General features: G+C 46.6%; 2 protein-coding genes across 2 annotated transcripts in view; one reads left to right on the forward strand and one right to left on the reverse strand.

The window, feature by feature from the left end:
- Positions 1-4: 4 nt before the first annotated feature.
- On the reverse strand, positions 5-911 carry aagab (alpha and gamma adaptin binding protein; the record flags this gene model as incomplete). The annotated part of the gene is made up of 3 exons (XM_060061601.1): positions 776-911; positions 271-461; positions 5-172 (listed from the first exon to the last, which is right to left on the reverse strand). Coding segments are annotated over exons 1-3 (456 nt in total), but the record flags the coding sequence as incomplete, so codon positions are not given.
- A 221-nt stretch (positions 912-1,132) lies between these two features.
- Positions 1,133-17,500, forward strand: part of iqch (IQ motif containing H) — a 24,004-nt gene continuing 7,636 nt past the window's right edge. Inside the window, exons 1-14 of the mRNA XM_060061603.1 lie at positions 1,133-1,379; positions 1,599-1,712; positions 1,823-1,917; positions 2,930-3,005; positions 3,118-3,237; positions 6,065-6,179; positions 6,411-6,542; positions 7,232-7,483; positions 7,717-8,435; positions 9,247-9,313; positions 10,575-10,658; positions 11,097-11,278; positions 13,001-13,273; positions 13,382-13,570. Coding sequence (XP_059917586.1) covers positions 1,320-1,379; positions 1,599-1,712; positions 1,823-1,917; positions 2,930-3,005; positions 3,118-3,237; positions 6,065-6,179; positions 6,411-6,542; positions 7,232-7,483; positions 7,717-8,435; positions 9,247-9,313; positions 10,575-10,658; positions 11,097-11,278; positions 13,001-13,273; positions 13,382-13,570 — 2,478 coding nt within the window. The 5' untranslated portion in view covers positions 1,133-1,319. The remainder of the gene's footprint in view (positions 1,380-1,598; positions 1,713-1,822; positions 1,918-2,929; positions 3,006-3,117; positions 3,238-6,064; positions 6,180-6,410; positions 6,543-7,231; positions 7,484-7,716; positions 8,436-9,246; positions 9,314-10,574; positions 10,659-11,096; positions 11,279-13,000; positions 13,274-13,381; positions 13,571-17,500) is intronic.

Consider the following 17,500-nt stretch of genomic DNA (forward strand, 5'->3'; position numbering starts at 1 on the left):
GTTTCAAACCATCGCTAAGCATCACATTGAGCCATTTAAACAAATAACCACAAAGTGATGAGAGGCAATACAAACCCTGTTCACAGACTCTGTCGCACACCAGAATAAGTACCTCTGGACCGAGATCTTCCACGACTGATATCCAAGGTGAGAGCTTTTCCAAACCATCCTTCTGACAACAGAATACACATAAAGAAAATAAAAACACAGCAAGGACAATTCTGTCCCGTTACATAATTAAGATGCCATCAGTTACACAATAAGACCTACCGCTGTGCTGTCAAAATACGCAATGAAAGCCTGCATTGACTGTGCAATCTCGGCGGTCATCTGGAAGGGGCTGGGCACTGTGCACAGCCTCACATCCGCAGTGTAGTACTTGTTGTTTAGTGTCCATGGATACCAGGTCACCGTCTCCTCCCGCTTTACGGGCTCTGGCAAACACTCCGTGCTGAGAATCTCTAAAACGAGAAACAAGTCAATCAATCATCATTCATTGGATGTAGGTAGATAAACTGTAACGACACGTCTGAAACGACACCTGCTAATGAAACAGCTAGAAAAAAAACCTAACCCTAAACAAACAAGCAACTATGTCAATTGGAGTTCTCACAGCGTAAGTCACAAGTAAACTAACTAAGCTGGGTGTCACCCAGTTAGTCAGTTTACAAGTGATAGCCTCCATGGCTATGAGTTAGCCTCAGGTGACAGATCCTCGGCTAGGAGTTAGCATCAGGTTAGCTTCGTTGTTAGGATGACGCGCAGCCGGACTCACGTTTGATCAGCTCTTCCTCTTTGAACGCAGGGTCGCTGCTGGTGATGAGTATCGACGGGACGGTGTCCTCCTCTGCGGTCTCTTCGACAGATGACATGATGTAGGAGCAGGCAGAGGCGGACGCAAACACAGAACCCTACGCGATAGCGCCGTAAGGTGACCTTTGAACCGAGCCCAGACCGCCGAAGCTCTTCCGGTTCAACGAGGAGACGAGCGAAGGCTCATATTTTTAATATTCTACTTTTCTGCATGGTCAACAATCGCGGCTGTATGTACATCTTATCGGTTGAAAGACGTGGCTGGCTGCAGCTCAGGAAATGCTACAAATGTACAGACGTGTTTCATCACGTGACACTGACATGTGGGAGTTTCTCGAATGAACAAATGAACCGACTTGGCGTCGGGTTGTCATGGTTACGATGAGTACCTCCAACAGGGGTCTCCTCCGGGATAATGCCACAGTCTTTAAAAATGTGTCTTGACTTATTCTCTCCATGGCGTATGCATTGTGTTTTTCAAGTCAACTAATTCACATTTTCCTGACATGATGACTGCAACACTTAGAGGCGAAGAGGTGGAGGAACTGGGAAGAGTTATTGTGCAGGTAGGCTGATGGTGCTGAAGACAATAACAAGGACTGCTATTCTGGATCTAGGACCTAGATGTCGTTGAAACCGCAGTCTATAATTTGCTAAGCTTTTTTATCTGACGACATAACATCAGAAGTAGTTTACTTTTTTTCTTCCACAGTGTAAGCATTTAGCATTATAGATTAATTTGGCATTGTTATAGGTTATAATCTCGCCCATATTTCATGCTGCAGGTCCAGGAAGATTTGAGACAATTAAGGCGTGAAATTGCTATCAAAGGAAGTGGGGAAAAATTGGACCTCCTAGCCTTAGACAAAGCCATTCTCAGGACAGAATGTGGCATACGGGTAAGGATGCTCACCAGATAAATCCATTAACTCTAATTTATATGGATGACTGTTATTTCAATCAAACCGATAATGTTAATTGAAAGCAAGGCTTTCTCATCGGATAATAGAAGCATGCAGAGCAGTGTCTTAAAGCAGTGAACAACCAGATGCTGGTGCTCCCAAACATTGAAGACAAACACCCCACCTCACAGATTCCCAAATGGTAAGCAGACCGTTTCAGTTGTCACTTTATTAACCCAAAACAGAAACTAATGAAAATAAGGCAGAAAAAAATATACAACAAAACACACTGCAGACACAGAATTTGAACATTAAATTGTTTTATAGAATCAAGTAAATATGAAATAGGTAAAACAGTAAATAAATGTACAGGTTGATAGTGTTGTACACCAGTTGTCTCCTGTGACAATATTCCAGTAGACCCATACATTCAATTAGGGCCCGACCGATATTGATTTTTGAGTGCCGATGCCGATGCCGATTATTTTCAGAGAAAAATTACGATTACGATTTAATCGGCCGATTAAAAAAAAAAAAACAAAAAAAAAAAAAAAAACATAAAACGTAGTTTTTGATACCTTAAATATACTTTAAACACTTTTGACGAATATGTGAATTGAATGCAGAACCTTTGAGTGTTTTAGAATACATTTACAGTCAAAAATGAGTGTAATGTAAAATAAATAACTAACTCCCAATGTGCTGCGCTCGTGAGCAGTGACTAACACGTGCGTGCTGAGCAGTATGGTCTCACCGTTAGAGTCTACAGTATAACAAATTAACATGGCCTGGGACCTAAAGAAAAACAGGCACAACATGCTCAAACAACGCGTCTTGTGTACATTGGTGAGGTGAGCGCGCAGCTGCCTGAGCGAGCGTGCTTTCATGTTGTACGGTAAAATTCAATCTCCTCTTTTTTACTCCAGCTAAAGTTGTTAGTTAGCAAGGCGAGTAGGAGCGCAATCTGCAGGATACTAATCGCAATAACATTTATAAAAAAATAAATAAAAAAAAATCGGTTGTAATCGGCGTCTTTTTGGCCGATGCCGATTATTTTCAAAAAGGCTATAATCGGCCGATTAAATCGGCAGGCCGATAAATCGGTCGGGCCCTACATTCAATACACTTCAACAACCTCCGAAGGATGTACTGCCACTGTTGTTTCCAGTCCATTCTGTCTCTATCATGTGCTAAAAATACATCTAAACACACAGGGGACCCCCGCTGGAGAACATACCTAATGTGCACAGCCAGAGGGGAGGTCCTGACAGGATCTCCCCTGGGGAGAAGGTAAGCCCACATTCATGTTTTTAAAGTACTCCGGCTCATTTTCTTCATTCAGAGGATCCTTTCTTACACAAACGACAACCTTGGCCTGTTTGTCTGCTTGTTTTTTTTTCAGCACAAGTTGGCGTTGACCATGCGCCTGTTGTATAATCCAGCGCATCCAAAGACCAGGACCATCATGAACGAAAAGTTCGGGATCCCACTGCCGGATGTTCACAAGAAAAGTGTGACCTCCGTGAGTACTCAGCCCTAGTGGTGGATTCAATGATTTGTTTCTGTGACCCAGTTCACGTGATTCAGTTCGCCACGAGGAGTCGTTCGCAAATCGTTCGTTCGTTCAGTCGAGTTTCCGGCAAACTAACTCCACTGAGTCTGACTGACTCAGCTGAGAACCGTGCAATGGGGTCCATTCCATGATGCGATTCACCGTTACCGGAAACGAGGCTGAATCGCGAATGACTCCTCCACGTTCAGTCGAGTTTCCGGTGAATCGATTCACCGGAAACTCGACTGAACGAGGAGGAGTCGTTCACGAATCGTATGTTCGTTCAGCCTGGTTTCCGGTAGCGGTAAATCGCATCATGGAATGGACCCCATTGCACGGTTCTCAGCTGAGTCAGTCAGACTCAGTGGAGTTAGTGCTACCGGACACTCGACTGAACGAACGAACAAACAAACGAACGATTCGCGAACGACTCCTCGTGGCGAACTGAATCACGCAAACTTGGTCACAGAAACAAATCATTGGAGTCAGCCCTCGAATCGCTCAGCAACTAGGACTTTTACCGTCTGCATTTCCAAATGCTTTGGTTCTTGTTATCACAATTTATAATAAGCAAGGAATACCTGGCATTCTGAGGATAAGAGGGTGAATCATTTGAACAGGGTGTTCATGACGGATACAACGGGGTCAGTTAGATCGGAATGAGCTGATTATCGAAACCATCATGGCTGTTTAGAATAAATCTTGTCTACGAAGACATTAAATTACACTACATTTATTTAGCTGTGACTTCTGTCCAAAGCGATTTACAATAATTGCATTCACCAATGAAGATATAACCCAAAAAAATCAATTCATCAAATAGCAAACTGCTTTAGGCGCTAAAAAATAAAAACAAAGATAGAGAGGGACGTAGACCTAATGTCAACAACAGGAACATATAGTGTCCCTGTTGACTGGCTGGAGACAGGCCCCCCTCTTGTTGGCCTTTAGAGTTGCCGAGGGTCATCTCTCACAGCACATCCGGCTTATTGTTGCAGAATAAGATAATTATCCGGGACCCCTTTTTCTGCAAAAAAATATTAATGAATAGGCCCATGCAATCTGGCTCCACCACTTTGCGCTCAGCCTCTCATTCATACTTTCTATTCCAAGATATTGATTCCGTGCGGCCCCAACGTTTTGATATCAATTGCAACAGCGCAGGCTGCCTGTCTCACAGGAGACACCATTAGGACGTATGAGGGAGTCCCGACAACCGAGTAAAATTAATTGGCACGATGCTGCTCCTTGGCGGTTATTCCCCTCCTCTTAACAACGGGCACTTGATGGGGGAGTGAGGAGCGATGCGTCGGGGCATGTGTTACTGGATGACACCTGGTCTCCCTTCCTCCGAGGGAGGCGGCCACATAAAGGTCACTTGGCTTTAGCGATGGCAGCCGCCACCTCTCGCACAGCAAACAAATTAATCTTCGCCAAAGGTCGGCCACAAGTTTTAGACATATTTTTCACGCGTTTATCTGGCAATATCTTCTCCATGGGCATCTGTACTTGACATGAAGAAATAGGAGGTGGCGGGGGGGGGGGGGGGGGGGGGGGCATGGCTGTCACTCGGCTACGGAGAGAACGAAAGAGCTGGCTGCAGAAAAGGCAGCAGATTGCAGCACATCAGCATTCTCCGAGGGAAACAGGCGCCCGATTGCCACGCTATGGGCTACTGCTTTACAGCTGTCTTTGGACAGAAGTGGGTACCTATTCCAGCATGCCAATAAGACGGGTGTAGCTTACCCAACTGCTAACCACTGGCAATAAGCCAATTCTCCCACACCCACCCCCTCTTCAGCATCTCAGGCCAGCTCATCTCCACTCCACTCTCCACTTTTTTTTTTTTTTTTTTTTTTCAGGTACCGCTTTCAGCAGCATATTTTTGGGGACAATTTTTAGATACCTCCCCTCCCTTACCCCTAGCCCATCTTAAACAGATGTGTGCCTTTGAGGGGAATTTTTCTGGGCACCTGCCTGCTACCTGTAGTCTGTCAGAGAGCTCAGTGGGCTGAAGAGAAGGAAGCAGGTGGACATCGAGTGATAGGTTTGCAGGAGCAGGAAGTTGAGACTTCATACGTATCTCTTCAGACCGGGGAAGACAGCTGAATCAATCACTATAAAAGCAATCAAGGAAAATTCCATCTGCAGTTTCCACTGTGCAGGCTTAACAGTTTATCTGTAAAGGTTAACAAGAGTAGGAAAAAGAATGAGTCTTAAATTCTGGTGAGCGCGACTCTATACTTTGCAGAGTTGTAATTAATTACGGCAGTTTACAACTTTGTCAATGCGTGTGTTAATGTGTTATAGATCTCCCATTCGATAAGATCTGCCATCTCTTTAATCAAGATAATCTGTTTGTTGTACAGAAGTCTTGTTCTATAACACATCCATCCACATAATTCATGACCTCCTGTGATGAAAAACAGATAACATTTAAACTGCTCTCTGTAGAGACTTGGTCAGATATTATGTGCCGTAACAAGCAAACCTTATGCCTAATGATTTAACTCTAAATTCAGCTCAGTGACAATGCTCATATTGATATAAATCATGCTGCACTATGACAACATGAATGAATGATTACAAAAATACAAAAGCTGTTTATTTAAGTGGTATTTAAGTGGTGGTTTATTCAATTCCTCTGAGACTGAGTACAATGTGTAGGATAAATGTAATGTTTTCTAATGGACATCCTCGATTTGCAGGGAGTTCCAGAAATGAGGTTTGAAATTATGCAACATACACCAGTTCTTGTTCTGATCCAAAGTATACCTTCTATCATCCCCTGCTCCAGGCAGCCCACCAGGGGGTGATCAGCGTCCCCAGAGTGGGCCTCTCTACCCTGGTTTCTAGGCAGCAGCCCGGGTACTTTCCCCTGGCCCGGCCCGGGGCAGGAGGCCTGAGAACCGGTACTGAAGGGCCATCCTGTTTAGACTAATGCTCTGTGTGTTGGTCTGGATATTTTACGCCTAACCTTTGTATCTATTGGTAACCAAACCATAAGAACTAAATACATATCGCGCCTTGAGATTTTGTTTAGCTAAAACTCATTTTTGTGAATTTTGTGAATATAGCCACACATTTGCTTGGATTGTGATGATCTGTGATATGAGACCATAACGCTGATGATGATCGATTAGCAGGGGGGCCGCGGCTGGTGGACGTCGGTCTCCCCTTGCCGGCGCCAGACGTCTCTTCTCTGCAGACTTTGGTCCAGAACAAGGCTGCGCCTCTCCACGCCAGAGAAGCACAACCCTTTCCCCTCAGCGCAGGTCGGTCTGTCCTTTACTCGCAAAGACTCGACCGCATGAAAAACCTAGATGCTTGGTGTAGCCATTTGAATATATTATCTATATCGACTCCAGATGGAGGATTTCAAACCGCAAAGTGTACAATATCAGAACTACTAGTTTAAAAGTGGTGAAAAGCTCCATCTCTCCTCCTGGTTTTCGGAGGTTTGGCACGGGGATCTGAATACAAAGTTGTTGCTTCAGAAGCAATAAGACACTGTGTTGAACGCTCGCTGCTACAAGCCAATCTATTCTTTAAAACAATTCCCTTATTAGCTATTATTTGTTAGATTACAATCCCACAACGACAGTTCTCTAGTAGTAAAGTGCGATGAAGGCTGCTTCATCCTTGCCTTGTTTATGTGTGTGTGTGTGTGTGTTTCTGCGTGCATATGTATGTGTGTATATGTGTTTATTTGTGTGTGTGTGTACGTCTTCGAATGTGTGTGTGTGTGTGTGTACGTGTGCACGCCTGTTTGTGTGCATGTGTGCATGCGTGTGTGTGTGCGCATGCGTCTTTGTGTGTGTGTGTGTGTGTGCAAGTGTGTGTGCGTGAGTGTTTGTCTGCACTTTTTTGCGAGTGTGTGTGTGTTTGCGTGTGTGTTTGTGCATGTACGTGCGCTCGCGCTTGTGTGTGTGTGAATGCGTGCATGTGTGTTTGGGTGCTGAAGAGCCGCCCGGGGACAGGCCGGTGCAGCGCCGTAAGCAGCTAACGTGGAGCAAGGAGCCTGGGGCAGCAGCAGGGAGGGCTGGCAGAGAGGGCCCTGCCAGCCTGGCCGCCCTGCCACCCACGCCCCCCGCCAGCCCCGCGTCCCGGAGGTCAGCACCCCGGAGTTCAGACCCCCGGAAGCCAGACCCCCGGAGCACCGCAGGGGAGGAGTGCCGGGCCCCTGAGAGCCATGAGGTTAATACACACGGGTGGGGTTTAGGTGGCCTTTGGTTTTAGATGCATGAAAGGACGGTGATTTAAAATAATTTTAATATTATTGTTAATAATGATTTGTGTTTCCATTTTTCTAAATGTTGTATTAATGAATAATTAAAAGTATTATAACAATTATTATTAAAATAATTACTATCATTATTCTGATATTATTATTATTATTATTTTTATATCACATATTATCTTGCAATCTTTTTATAGACCTACTTATAGATTTACCTATCCTCTACTACCACTACTACTACTACCTTTATTACTGCTATTACTACAACTACCACTACTACTACCACCACTACTACTACTACTACTACTCCTACCTCTACTTCTGCTACTACCTCTACTACCACTCTTCCACCTCAAAGCCCTTCCTCTGCCTCCGGTCGTCTCTGCAGGGCCGTCCCGCGGCGGCCGTCAGCCGGTTCCCGTTCACCATCGCGCGCGGCCGGGTCGACCCCACCGCCGCAGACTTCTGCCGCTTCAAGCAGCAGTTCTGCGTGCCGTGGAGCGGCCTGGTGGACGCCCTCCGCGCCCTGGAGGCGCTGCTCCGGCGGTACGCCGTGCCCCTGGCCCGGGTGAACGGGGAGCGGCTGGCCGAGTGCGGCCTGGGCCGGGACCTGGCCTGGGGCTGGGCCACGCCCCCGGTGTCCGCCCTGCTCGCCACCCTGGACAACCAGCCCGAGGTGCTGGCTCTCCTGCTCCGCCCCGGCCAGCGCTACAGGGGGGAGGGGGGCGCAGAGGCGGCGGCCGTCCGGGTCCAGGCCTGGTGGAGGGGCCGCCTGGCCCGTGCCGACTACCTGCGTCACCGCCGCCGCGTGTGGGCCGGGGGCGTCCTGGCCCTCGCCCGGTGGAGGCGCCTTCAGATGCGGCGGGTCAGGGAGCTCCTGCAGGCCCGGCGACGCCGACAGCTGGAGAACCACCGGCAGAGAGCCCAGGTACCAGAGCGCCTCTGCTCACCTCAACACTGCACAGGAACAAGCTGCTTTCACCCCACTACACGTTCATCTTCATGTCGTATCTTGACACTTTGGAGAAATTAATGATACAATTCAGCCATGCATCCACCACCTTGCCAATTATAGCACTGACTTCAGACCCCAGTGATCCTGAGTGTATAGGTTGTGAGAGGTAAGCCTGCTGCCTCACTGTACCTTCCTCCCCTTCGGAGCAGGTGTCAAGTCCTTCGCTTTAGCGGCTACATCTCCCTGAACATGGCTGGCATATTAATTAAGTGTCGAAAACGCTTGTACCGTCATTGTCTGTGCACGGCTTCCTGTATGTTCTAAGCGCCGGAACATACGTGCGTACATACACCCGGTTAATTAAGCCTGCAGATAGGCCTCTGGCAGAACGCATGGCGGAGCGCGGTGATTGAATTAATTGGTAAAAGAGGTTTGTAAGAAAGCATTTAATGGAATGGAGATGGTGGTGTTTTAATGCACGGCGGGCCTCTGTGTGGCTCACTGAGCGTCTTGGTGTGTGGAGCTCCATGTTGAGCTGTCGAGGGGGGGGGGGGGCATGAAGATGATGTGATGGGGATGGTAGAAGTCTGCATGCTTGTGTGTGTTGGTGTGTGTGTGTGCGGGCATATTTGTGTTTGTGCATGTGTGTGTGCATGTGTGTGTGTGTGTGCGTGCCTGTGTGTGTGTGTGCGTGTGTGCATGTGTGCGTGTGTGTGCGTGTGTGTATGCACACGGATGGCTTCATTCTCTACTCTCCCCTCTCTCTCCTCTTCTTTATTTGCAGCATCTGGCAGCCAACTGGAAACACATCCACTCCTCCACGAGGACCATTATCCACATTCCATCATTAGGTACCTCTCTCTGTGTCGGCATCACATCCACACACGCGAGCAGGCACACGCACGGAACACACGCACACGTACACACGCACACGTACACGTGGGATGCGGCCGCAGCAGGCTGGGCCCACCACTGCTCTGCTCCCAGCCTGTGTCTCTGGTCAGGGCTGCCTGTCTTAGTCAAATGGCTCTCTGCAGGAGACCTTTTCCGAGCGCGGTGACATGCCGGGGCGCCGGGCAATTTACTCCAAATCACCATTTAATCCCCAGAATACGCAAATTAGATGTCATCTTTGGGAGTCCGTGTTGGGACACGCCAGCGCTCACACACATGTGCGTTTAACCTCAAGACCAAAGGGAAAACAACATTGATTTAAAAAGAAATCAGCATCGACATAGCCCACTTTTTCTCCACAGTGCGTTACTCTGTGTGCCGGGATCCCGTCTCCGTGTTCCCATCCCAGAGCTGAGCCCACATTTAGACTGTAACCAGCCGGGTGCGTTGTAAATCATTGAGCGATTGTCTAAAATTATTAAGCCTAATTACCAGCAGATGGAATGCTTTATTTGCACTTGGGGTGGCTACGGAGAGTGGCATGTGAGCAAGGATAATTAGAAAGTTGAACCCCATTGTTGTTAATTAGCATGAATCCAATCATTTAATTACCTTTATTCATTTGAGGATTCTCTCTCAGGCAGAGATCCAGACAGACAGACCCGATCCTGGAGGGTTTCACTGTGTGCACACTCCCACTCAAGGCTCCAAGCAGGCCGCCCCAGCTATATTTAGGCGACAATAATCAACACCATGACAATAACAGCACAACACCCGACCTGCATGGTTTATTTACTCGGTTCGCAGTAATTGGTACAACCTTCTTATTGGGGCGTTGCTGCAATAGTACTGAGCGGAATGCAATTACAATCATCGAAAAACCATTAACATCATTAAGCTAATTAATTTCAGCAACCCATTTAAAATATTGTATTCAAACCCTGGTGCCTTTTAATAGGTCAGGACATCTAGTCCACACACCGATGGGTGGGAGGAAGGGTGTCTGTGAATGTGTTGGTGTGTGTGTGAGCAAGGTGGATAAAACACTAAGGCTGTGTTAGTGTAATTTTTACTTATATTCTACAATAACACTTGACACATATTTAATACCCACCATCATGTGATCATCGTTTTACAGATCGCCTCGTAACAAAAGTTTAAGGCGGATGCTAATGAATGATCTTTTTAGCATGAAATGTGTGTCCATCTTTGCGACAGGCTACAGTCAGAGCCAGCGTTCGCAGTTGAAGGACTTTGGCATCCTGCAGAACACGCAGATAAGCAGGCTGGCTGACATCAGAGGTAGGGGCGCTCTGCAATGTTTCATATGTATGTGATGTAATGTAATGTAATGTATGTTATCTAATGTAACTTAATGTAATGTAATATAATGTAACATAATTTAATATAATGTAATTTAATATGACTTAATGTAATGTAATGTAATATAATGTAATGTAATTTAATATAACTTAATATAATATAATGTTACTTAACGTAATGTTAAATGTGATGTAAGGTAATTGAATGTAATGTAAAGTAATATAATGTAATCTAACGTAACTTAATGTAATGTAAAATGTGATATAATGTAAAATGTGATGTAATGTAACATATTGTGATGTAATGTAACTAAATGTAATGTAATGTAACTAAATGTAATGTAATGTAATGTAATGCAATGCAATGTCATCTATTGATACACATTTGCCCCTCTGTCCGCACCGCTTGTTGCTTCAGACCCCAACGTGGATGTGATCTACGTGGCCCCCCGGCCCATGGGCAAGGACGTCGCTGACTACTATGCCCGTTTGCTGGAGCTCAAGGCCTCGGGGGCCCCTGAGAGCCCCTCAGGGCCCTCGTCTTTAGGAAACCACAAGCGCTTCACTATCATCACACCAGAAGCCCTGGACTACTTCCCGGTAAGCTTTATGTGTGTGGCTGCTAGTCGTCCGTGCTTCACCTTCTAAGAGTAATGTGAAACGGCTGATCTAGGATCTGAGTGGTTGAGGGCTCTTAATGTGAAACGCCTGATCTAGGATCTGAGTGGTTCAGGGCTCTTATTGTGAAATGCCTGATCTAGGACATGGGTGCTTGAGGGCTCTTACTGTGAAATGCCTGATCTAGGATCTGAGTGGTTCAGGGCTCTTGATGTAAAATGCCTTATCTAGGATCTGAGTGGTTCAGGGCTCTTAATGTGAAATGCCTGATCTAGGATCTGAGTGGGTGAGGGCTCTTAATGTGAAATGCCTGATCTAGGATCTGAGGGTTGAGGGCTCTTAATGTGAAATGCCTGCACTGGCCTGTAGAGGACACTAGCCTGCTTGAGGACTACCACTGATACAACTGTTTTAATGTTTTCTGTCTAGAAAATTAACGTGGAAAACATTTTGAAGGTTTGAGGTTATGAAAATAGAACGGTAACACTGTTAAAATTGGCTAAATGTTTCTTGCAAGGGAATAATCATTCCTTACTGAATGTATTTCTTACCCAATTATTTAAACAAAAGTTCTTCCTATTATTCAACTGTTACATTTTATTAGCTTTTTTTTTTTTTTTTATATATACACAAATGTGTATATATATATACAGTGATAGGCATACGTTTAGGGTCCCATGCTAAAGTTGATAAAAAGAGGAATAAAAATGTATCTTTTGGAAATAGATCGTTATGCCTTAATTAAAGAAGTCCAACCAATAAAGACACCAATTTGCTTTGTGAATGAATAATGTATCGTAAATAAATAAATGTTCTCCATTAAAATATAGGGTGCATAAGTTTAGACCCCTATGTTAAATTCATATAGAGGCAGGCTGATTTTTATTTTTAAAAGCCAGTTATTTCATGGATCCAGGATACTACGCATCCTGTTGAAGTCACCTAGGTCTTTTGAATTAAAATAGCCCCACATCATCACATACCCTTCACCAAACCTAGGGATTGGCAAGTTTTTTCTTCAGTTAGCCTATTAGCTGGTTTGATTTGCATTGAGAAATCATTAGGCTAAATAACCGCTATTAGGCTAACTGAAAACTTTACCATGGTTGCCTAAACGTATGCCTACCGCTGTATATATAGATATTTTTGGATAAAATATTCATTGGTATGAACCTATATCATAGATGTCCAATATGTTCATAAATGTCTGGTATCACTCCAACCCAAATGTGTTTTGTTATGTTGTGACTCACGCCATATTCAATGTATTACATGGTAGATTCTTATTAATTTCTCCATTGATTTTCCTGCTGTTCCGTTGTTAAACTGTGCCAAGCGGTGTTGCTGAGATGAATAACTGCTCCACATGGCTGGCAGCACACTCTGCCAGTGACAGAAGGGATAATTCCATGTGGATCAAATAAATACAGATGTGAAGTAATTAGTTGTATTCCCAAGGAGCTCATTGCTAGGACACATTAAAGGGGTGAAGGATTGGGTAAACCGTCCGCTGGCAGCTTGTATCAATTCAACCTGCTGCAGTACAGGAGAGGTCACCGCCCTGGTGGCCATTACAATAATAGATCTGTTGTCTGTTCACTATGATAAATCAGGCTCAGGGGCGATCCTTGGTGGAGCCACACAGAGCTCCCAGGTGTTGAGCTCACCGCTCACTCTCTCTCCTGTGTGGGGGTCTCCCTGCAGACCCACAGCATGTGCCTGTCCACGCTGCTCAAGTACAGCCCGCACGCCCTGCGGCGCATCAGGAACCTGGTCCAGGGGAGGCGGGCCTACATCGTGGGCGGCGTGGCCCACGCGGATGACCTGGCGGTGGCTGACGAGCTGGGCGTGTCCATCCTGGGCCCGGAGCCGGACGTGGCCCGGCGCTACGGCACAAAGTCCGGAGGGAGGGGGGTCTTCACCGGGGCAGAGGTGGCGGTGCCCCCCGGCCATGGGGGGATTCACTTCCTCCCCGAGGTGAGAGCGACGAGGCCAACCACAACACTAAACACACCCTGAGGCCCGAGCTGGGGTCCTCACCCATGGTTACACTTTTATGTTTTGATGTGTCTGGTTGGCGGTCAGCTCCATGAAACTCTGGCTCGGCTGATGACGCACAACATGGAGGTGCAGCGTTGGATCTTCAAGATGGACGCCGAGTTTGGCGGCCGCGGCACCGCCTACTGCGACGTCTGCCACCTGGGCTGCCACGGTTGGGCCCTGCAGGAGTACCGGCGCCTGGGCCCTGTTCTCTGGAGCCAGCAGTGGACTCAGGTACAGATGGAACTGTTTAGGAGAGGCTGTGAGCCTGCTAAGTCCAAATACTTTATTTGATTTTACTGTTTAGGAGAGTCTGTGAGCCTGCATAGTCCAGATACTTGATTTGACTTTATCCGTGTGATACATTTGTTTTTTTTGCAATAATGCATTCAAAACACTTCACACCAGTCATTCAATGCGTTCCTGTCAGGGGACTATAGTTCACAGGGAGGTCACTCTGTGACCATCGGTCAGCTTACGATAAGGGTACAGCCACACAGTGGTCCCTGTGGTACAGTATGTTTAAGTACCATGCAAACTGAGAGCATTAAATCAATGGCTATCTGAGCATGCTGACACCCACACCCTAGGCTAATGCATGTATGCTTTGAGGGGTTGACGAGCACAATAAACACAGGGACATGGTTCCCTGCTTACCTCCTAGCAGTGGAGGTTGAGGCTCCTAACCTAACCCCCAGTATAATATCATGGAGCGGGAGGTATGGGAGGGAGATGTTTACCTTGTAATGTGTTGGTTGGTATTAAATCTCGAGCGCTTGCTTTCTTTTGAAAGTGATGCTCAGAAATGCGTGGACTGAATCTGGGTAGGGTTGTTGGGACTCCCAACAAAAACGAATCACAATTGACTCGTTCCTTACCCAACACAACACCAAACAAAACAAATTATCCAAAATAAAAAAGTTATCAGTAATGGTTAAGTGCTGGCTGAGTATTTGAATGTGTACTCACCTTCAAAGCCCGTGGCTCTTACTTCTCATATACTTACAAAGTCGCCTTTGATTTTCTGTCAGGCGTTAATTACCGTATTTGGCCGTTTAACAGGGAGCTTCCTGTAAACTAATTACAGGCTAATCATTGTGGGCTTGGAGCACAATGATTTTACTCTTTATTTCATTTCAAAGCACAAACAGCCCTCCCAAGCTTCTTATGGTGCTTACTGCTTTGCTCCCATTAGCTGCTTTTTGAGTCATTCTGTGTGTGTGTGTGTGTGTGTGTGTGTGTGTGTGTGTGTGTCTGCATTCATGTAAGTCTGTGTATTGTGTCGGTTTGTGTGTGTGTGTGTGTGTTTTGCAGGGCTGTAATTGTTGTGTCATTGGTGCTGTTAATTATTGCAGGGAGAGAGAGAGAGAGAGCGTGAGAGAGCGAGAGCCCAGGTCCATAATGGTGGCTGAGGCGGCGCGTGGGAGTAAATGTGTTTGTCTCACCAGCTGGGGTCCCATGGAGAGGGAAGAATGCCGAGGCCCCCCAGCGCAGGCTGGCAGCCTCGGGGCTCCGGGGCCATATGGACACAACACTTAAACTGGCCTTTATTCTACACCTTGCTCTTTTAATCAAAGGCAAGCCCACGTCCTGCCCTCCGCCGCGCCACGAGAGGCTTCCAGGGGCCGGGCCGGGCTCTCTCTCTCCCCAAACCAACGGGCTGCTCACCCTGTTCTGTATATTACACTTTTCATGGAGTTAGAGGACCTTAATTCTGATGTCATGGGCTCCTTCTGCAGAGCGTTGGAGCCATTATGCATGACGCATTTACCATAACAAAACATTTAGGGTGTACAATCAAGTGTATGAATATTTCAGGGTGGATTTATCTCTTTGCTACACACGACCCCTACAGCAGCAACAGTTGCTGCCACACTTAAAGCACGGCAGCATATTTTGACATATAGCACTCATTACTACAGCATAAAAGATTTAGCGCTAATAGCAGTCACCGTGACTGCTTCAGGACACTCTCAATTAACAACACTCTGGAGGATGTTGTCTGTGTCCTCAAGTTTGACGAAGTGTTCATTACAATATTAACATTTTTTTTTTAAAAAAGGAAGAAAAGCAACAGACTTCTAACAGACTTCTTATTTATAAAAGAGATATGGACGTACACATTTGGACCTGTACAATTCCCCCCAAAAAAACACGACTCCCTAGAATCCGTGCTGAGCTCCCTCCTGTCAGGATCTCCTGTCTGTGTGCTGCGCCGCTCCTTTGTGTTGCTGCTGTAGCCTTGGCATCAGCAGAGACGCCGGGCATATGTTTTAATTACTGCCTGGTCTGAGAGGGGTGACTCTGCACGGCGCAGCCGGCCTCCGACGTCAACAAGGTAGCCATGTGCCCTTCCAACAAAAAGATCAGCCCCTCTGTTTCCTCCAGAGAACAAGAAAAGCTGTGTCTGGAGGGGCAGAGAGAGAGGGACAAGGAGGAGGAGGACAAAGCCTGTCCCCTCCCAGGGCTAGCAGGGAGAATGGGCCCAACGGGCCCTAATATAGGGAGGCCCGAATGTTGCAGGACCCCCCCTGCGACACATACACACACCCCCGCCCCCCCCCCCATGTTCCCTCTAAGCCTTTCCTCAAAGAGAGGTTAAAGATGTGTAGATCTGCAAACATACAATGCCTGAAGGGGCTGGGGGCATGCAAACACTTAAACACTGCGACACCCAGCTTGCGTATGGATCATTAGGCACCACAGGGCCGAAATGACACCCAATAGCCTGGGCAGATGGAACATTTCCTGCAGGGTCACGCCGCGCCGCAGCCCCTCTCTCTCTCCAGTATTCAGGTGGAGCTTCCTGAATATGACCGGACAAGAAGAGGCTTTTAAAGGCTCTGCTCTGTAAATTTTGCCAACGGTTCCTGTTTTAGTATGGATTAAAAAACGAAATAACTGTGATTCTTTCGCATAAATTCTCCCAGGATTTGTTGTTGAATCATGCGCATTATGTTTCCAGTGGTTGATGTTCCTCCAACGTTTTTTCTGAGTTTGGAACAAGATAACTTAAATCAGGGGGGCATACATCTCATTTCATTATCCGGGCCGCGTGGACACTGAGCAACGCTCCAATCCTATCGCAGAGTCCTGCTCGCAGTTTAAGTCCAAATAATTTATTGCAAAACATGCAGTTTTCATTTGTTTCTTTCCCGCTGTTTCATTGAAGCACACAGGCAAGGCCCCGGCTGAGCGCGCTCTTCCGTTGAAAATGGCACACGCTCCCTTACCCTCTCTGCCGCACCATTGTGTGCTTTATGGCTGGTGTAGGGAGCGGGGAAACACGCGTGTAGTGTGTGACCTCGCCTCTCAAACCGTAGCTCGGATGGGAGAATGCTATCGCTGACATGACTGGAATACCAACGTGCACAATCTCTTCTTCCATACTAATGTCAGGAAATGCTCAGAAGAAAGTCATTTATTTAGCAGTGAGGGAGTAAATGAGGATCATCTTTATTATTGTTATTTTTGAATGTGGGTTTTAATTTCTTGAAAATAATTAAACAACACAAGCACAGTCGATGTGAGTGTTGGTGCTCACACCGCAAAACAGACCGCATTCAGTACGAACTAAAAGACCAAAAAACCCATGAGAGTGGTACACAAGTGTTTTCGGGTGGACACAGTAAAAGTTTGCAATTAACAGCATAATTAAGTGGCGAAACCATTACGCCGTTTCCTAGTTACAGAAACAAGAGAGTACTATCGATCCCCACGTCAGGCCCTGATTGATCCCCAGACGGAGGGGGGGGGTTTGCTTTAGGTATTCATCATCTGCCCCAGCCCTGGGTAGTTGTTATGGCGGTCTCCCTGGCTTGTGAGTTAAAGCCATTAGGCTCTCGAGGCCCTCTGATAATAGGCTGTCACTCCCAGATACGCCCGACGGACACGCACAAAGAGATTGAAGCGGCCCCCTAAACCGACGGGCTAACCATAACAGACAGTTACACCAGTGATTGGGCTTTTACGTGTCTACGTGTTCACCGCCGTGGCGGTGGACACTTGGAATAGTTGAGTAAAGGCAGGGAAAATTGTCTCAACCGCGACAGGAAAACAGTAAAGGTGGATTTGATTTTAGCACCTTTACCCTTCTGTTACAAGTGTGCTACAGTGTGAGAGCTCACTGTATGCAGAGCTGACTCCACCACTGAGATTACGTGG

This window comes from Gadus macrocephalus, chromosome 9 (genome assembly GCF_031168955.1).
Source record: "Gadus macrocephalus chromosome 9, ASM3116895v1".
Lineage (NCBI taxonomy): Eukaryota > Metazoa > Chordata > Actinopteri > Gadiformes > Gadidae > Gadus > Gadus macrocephalus.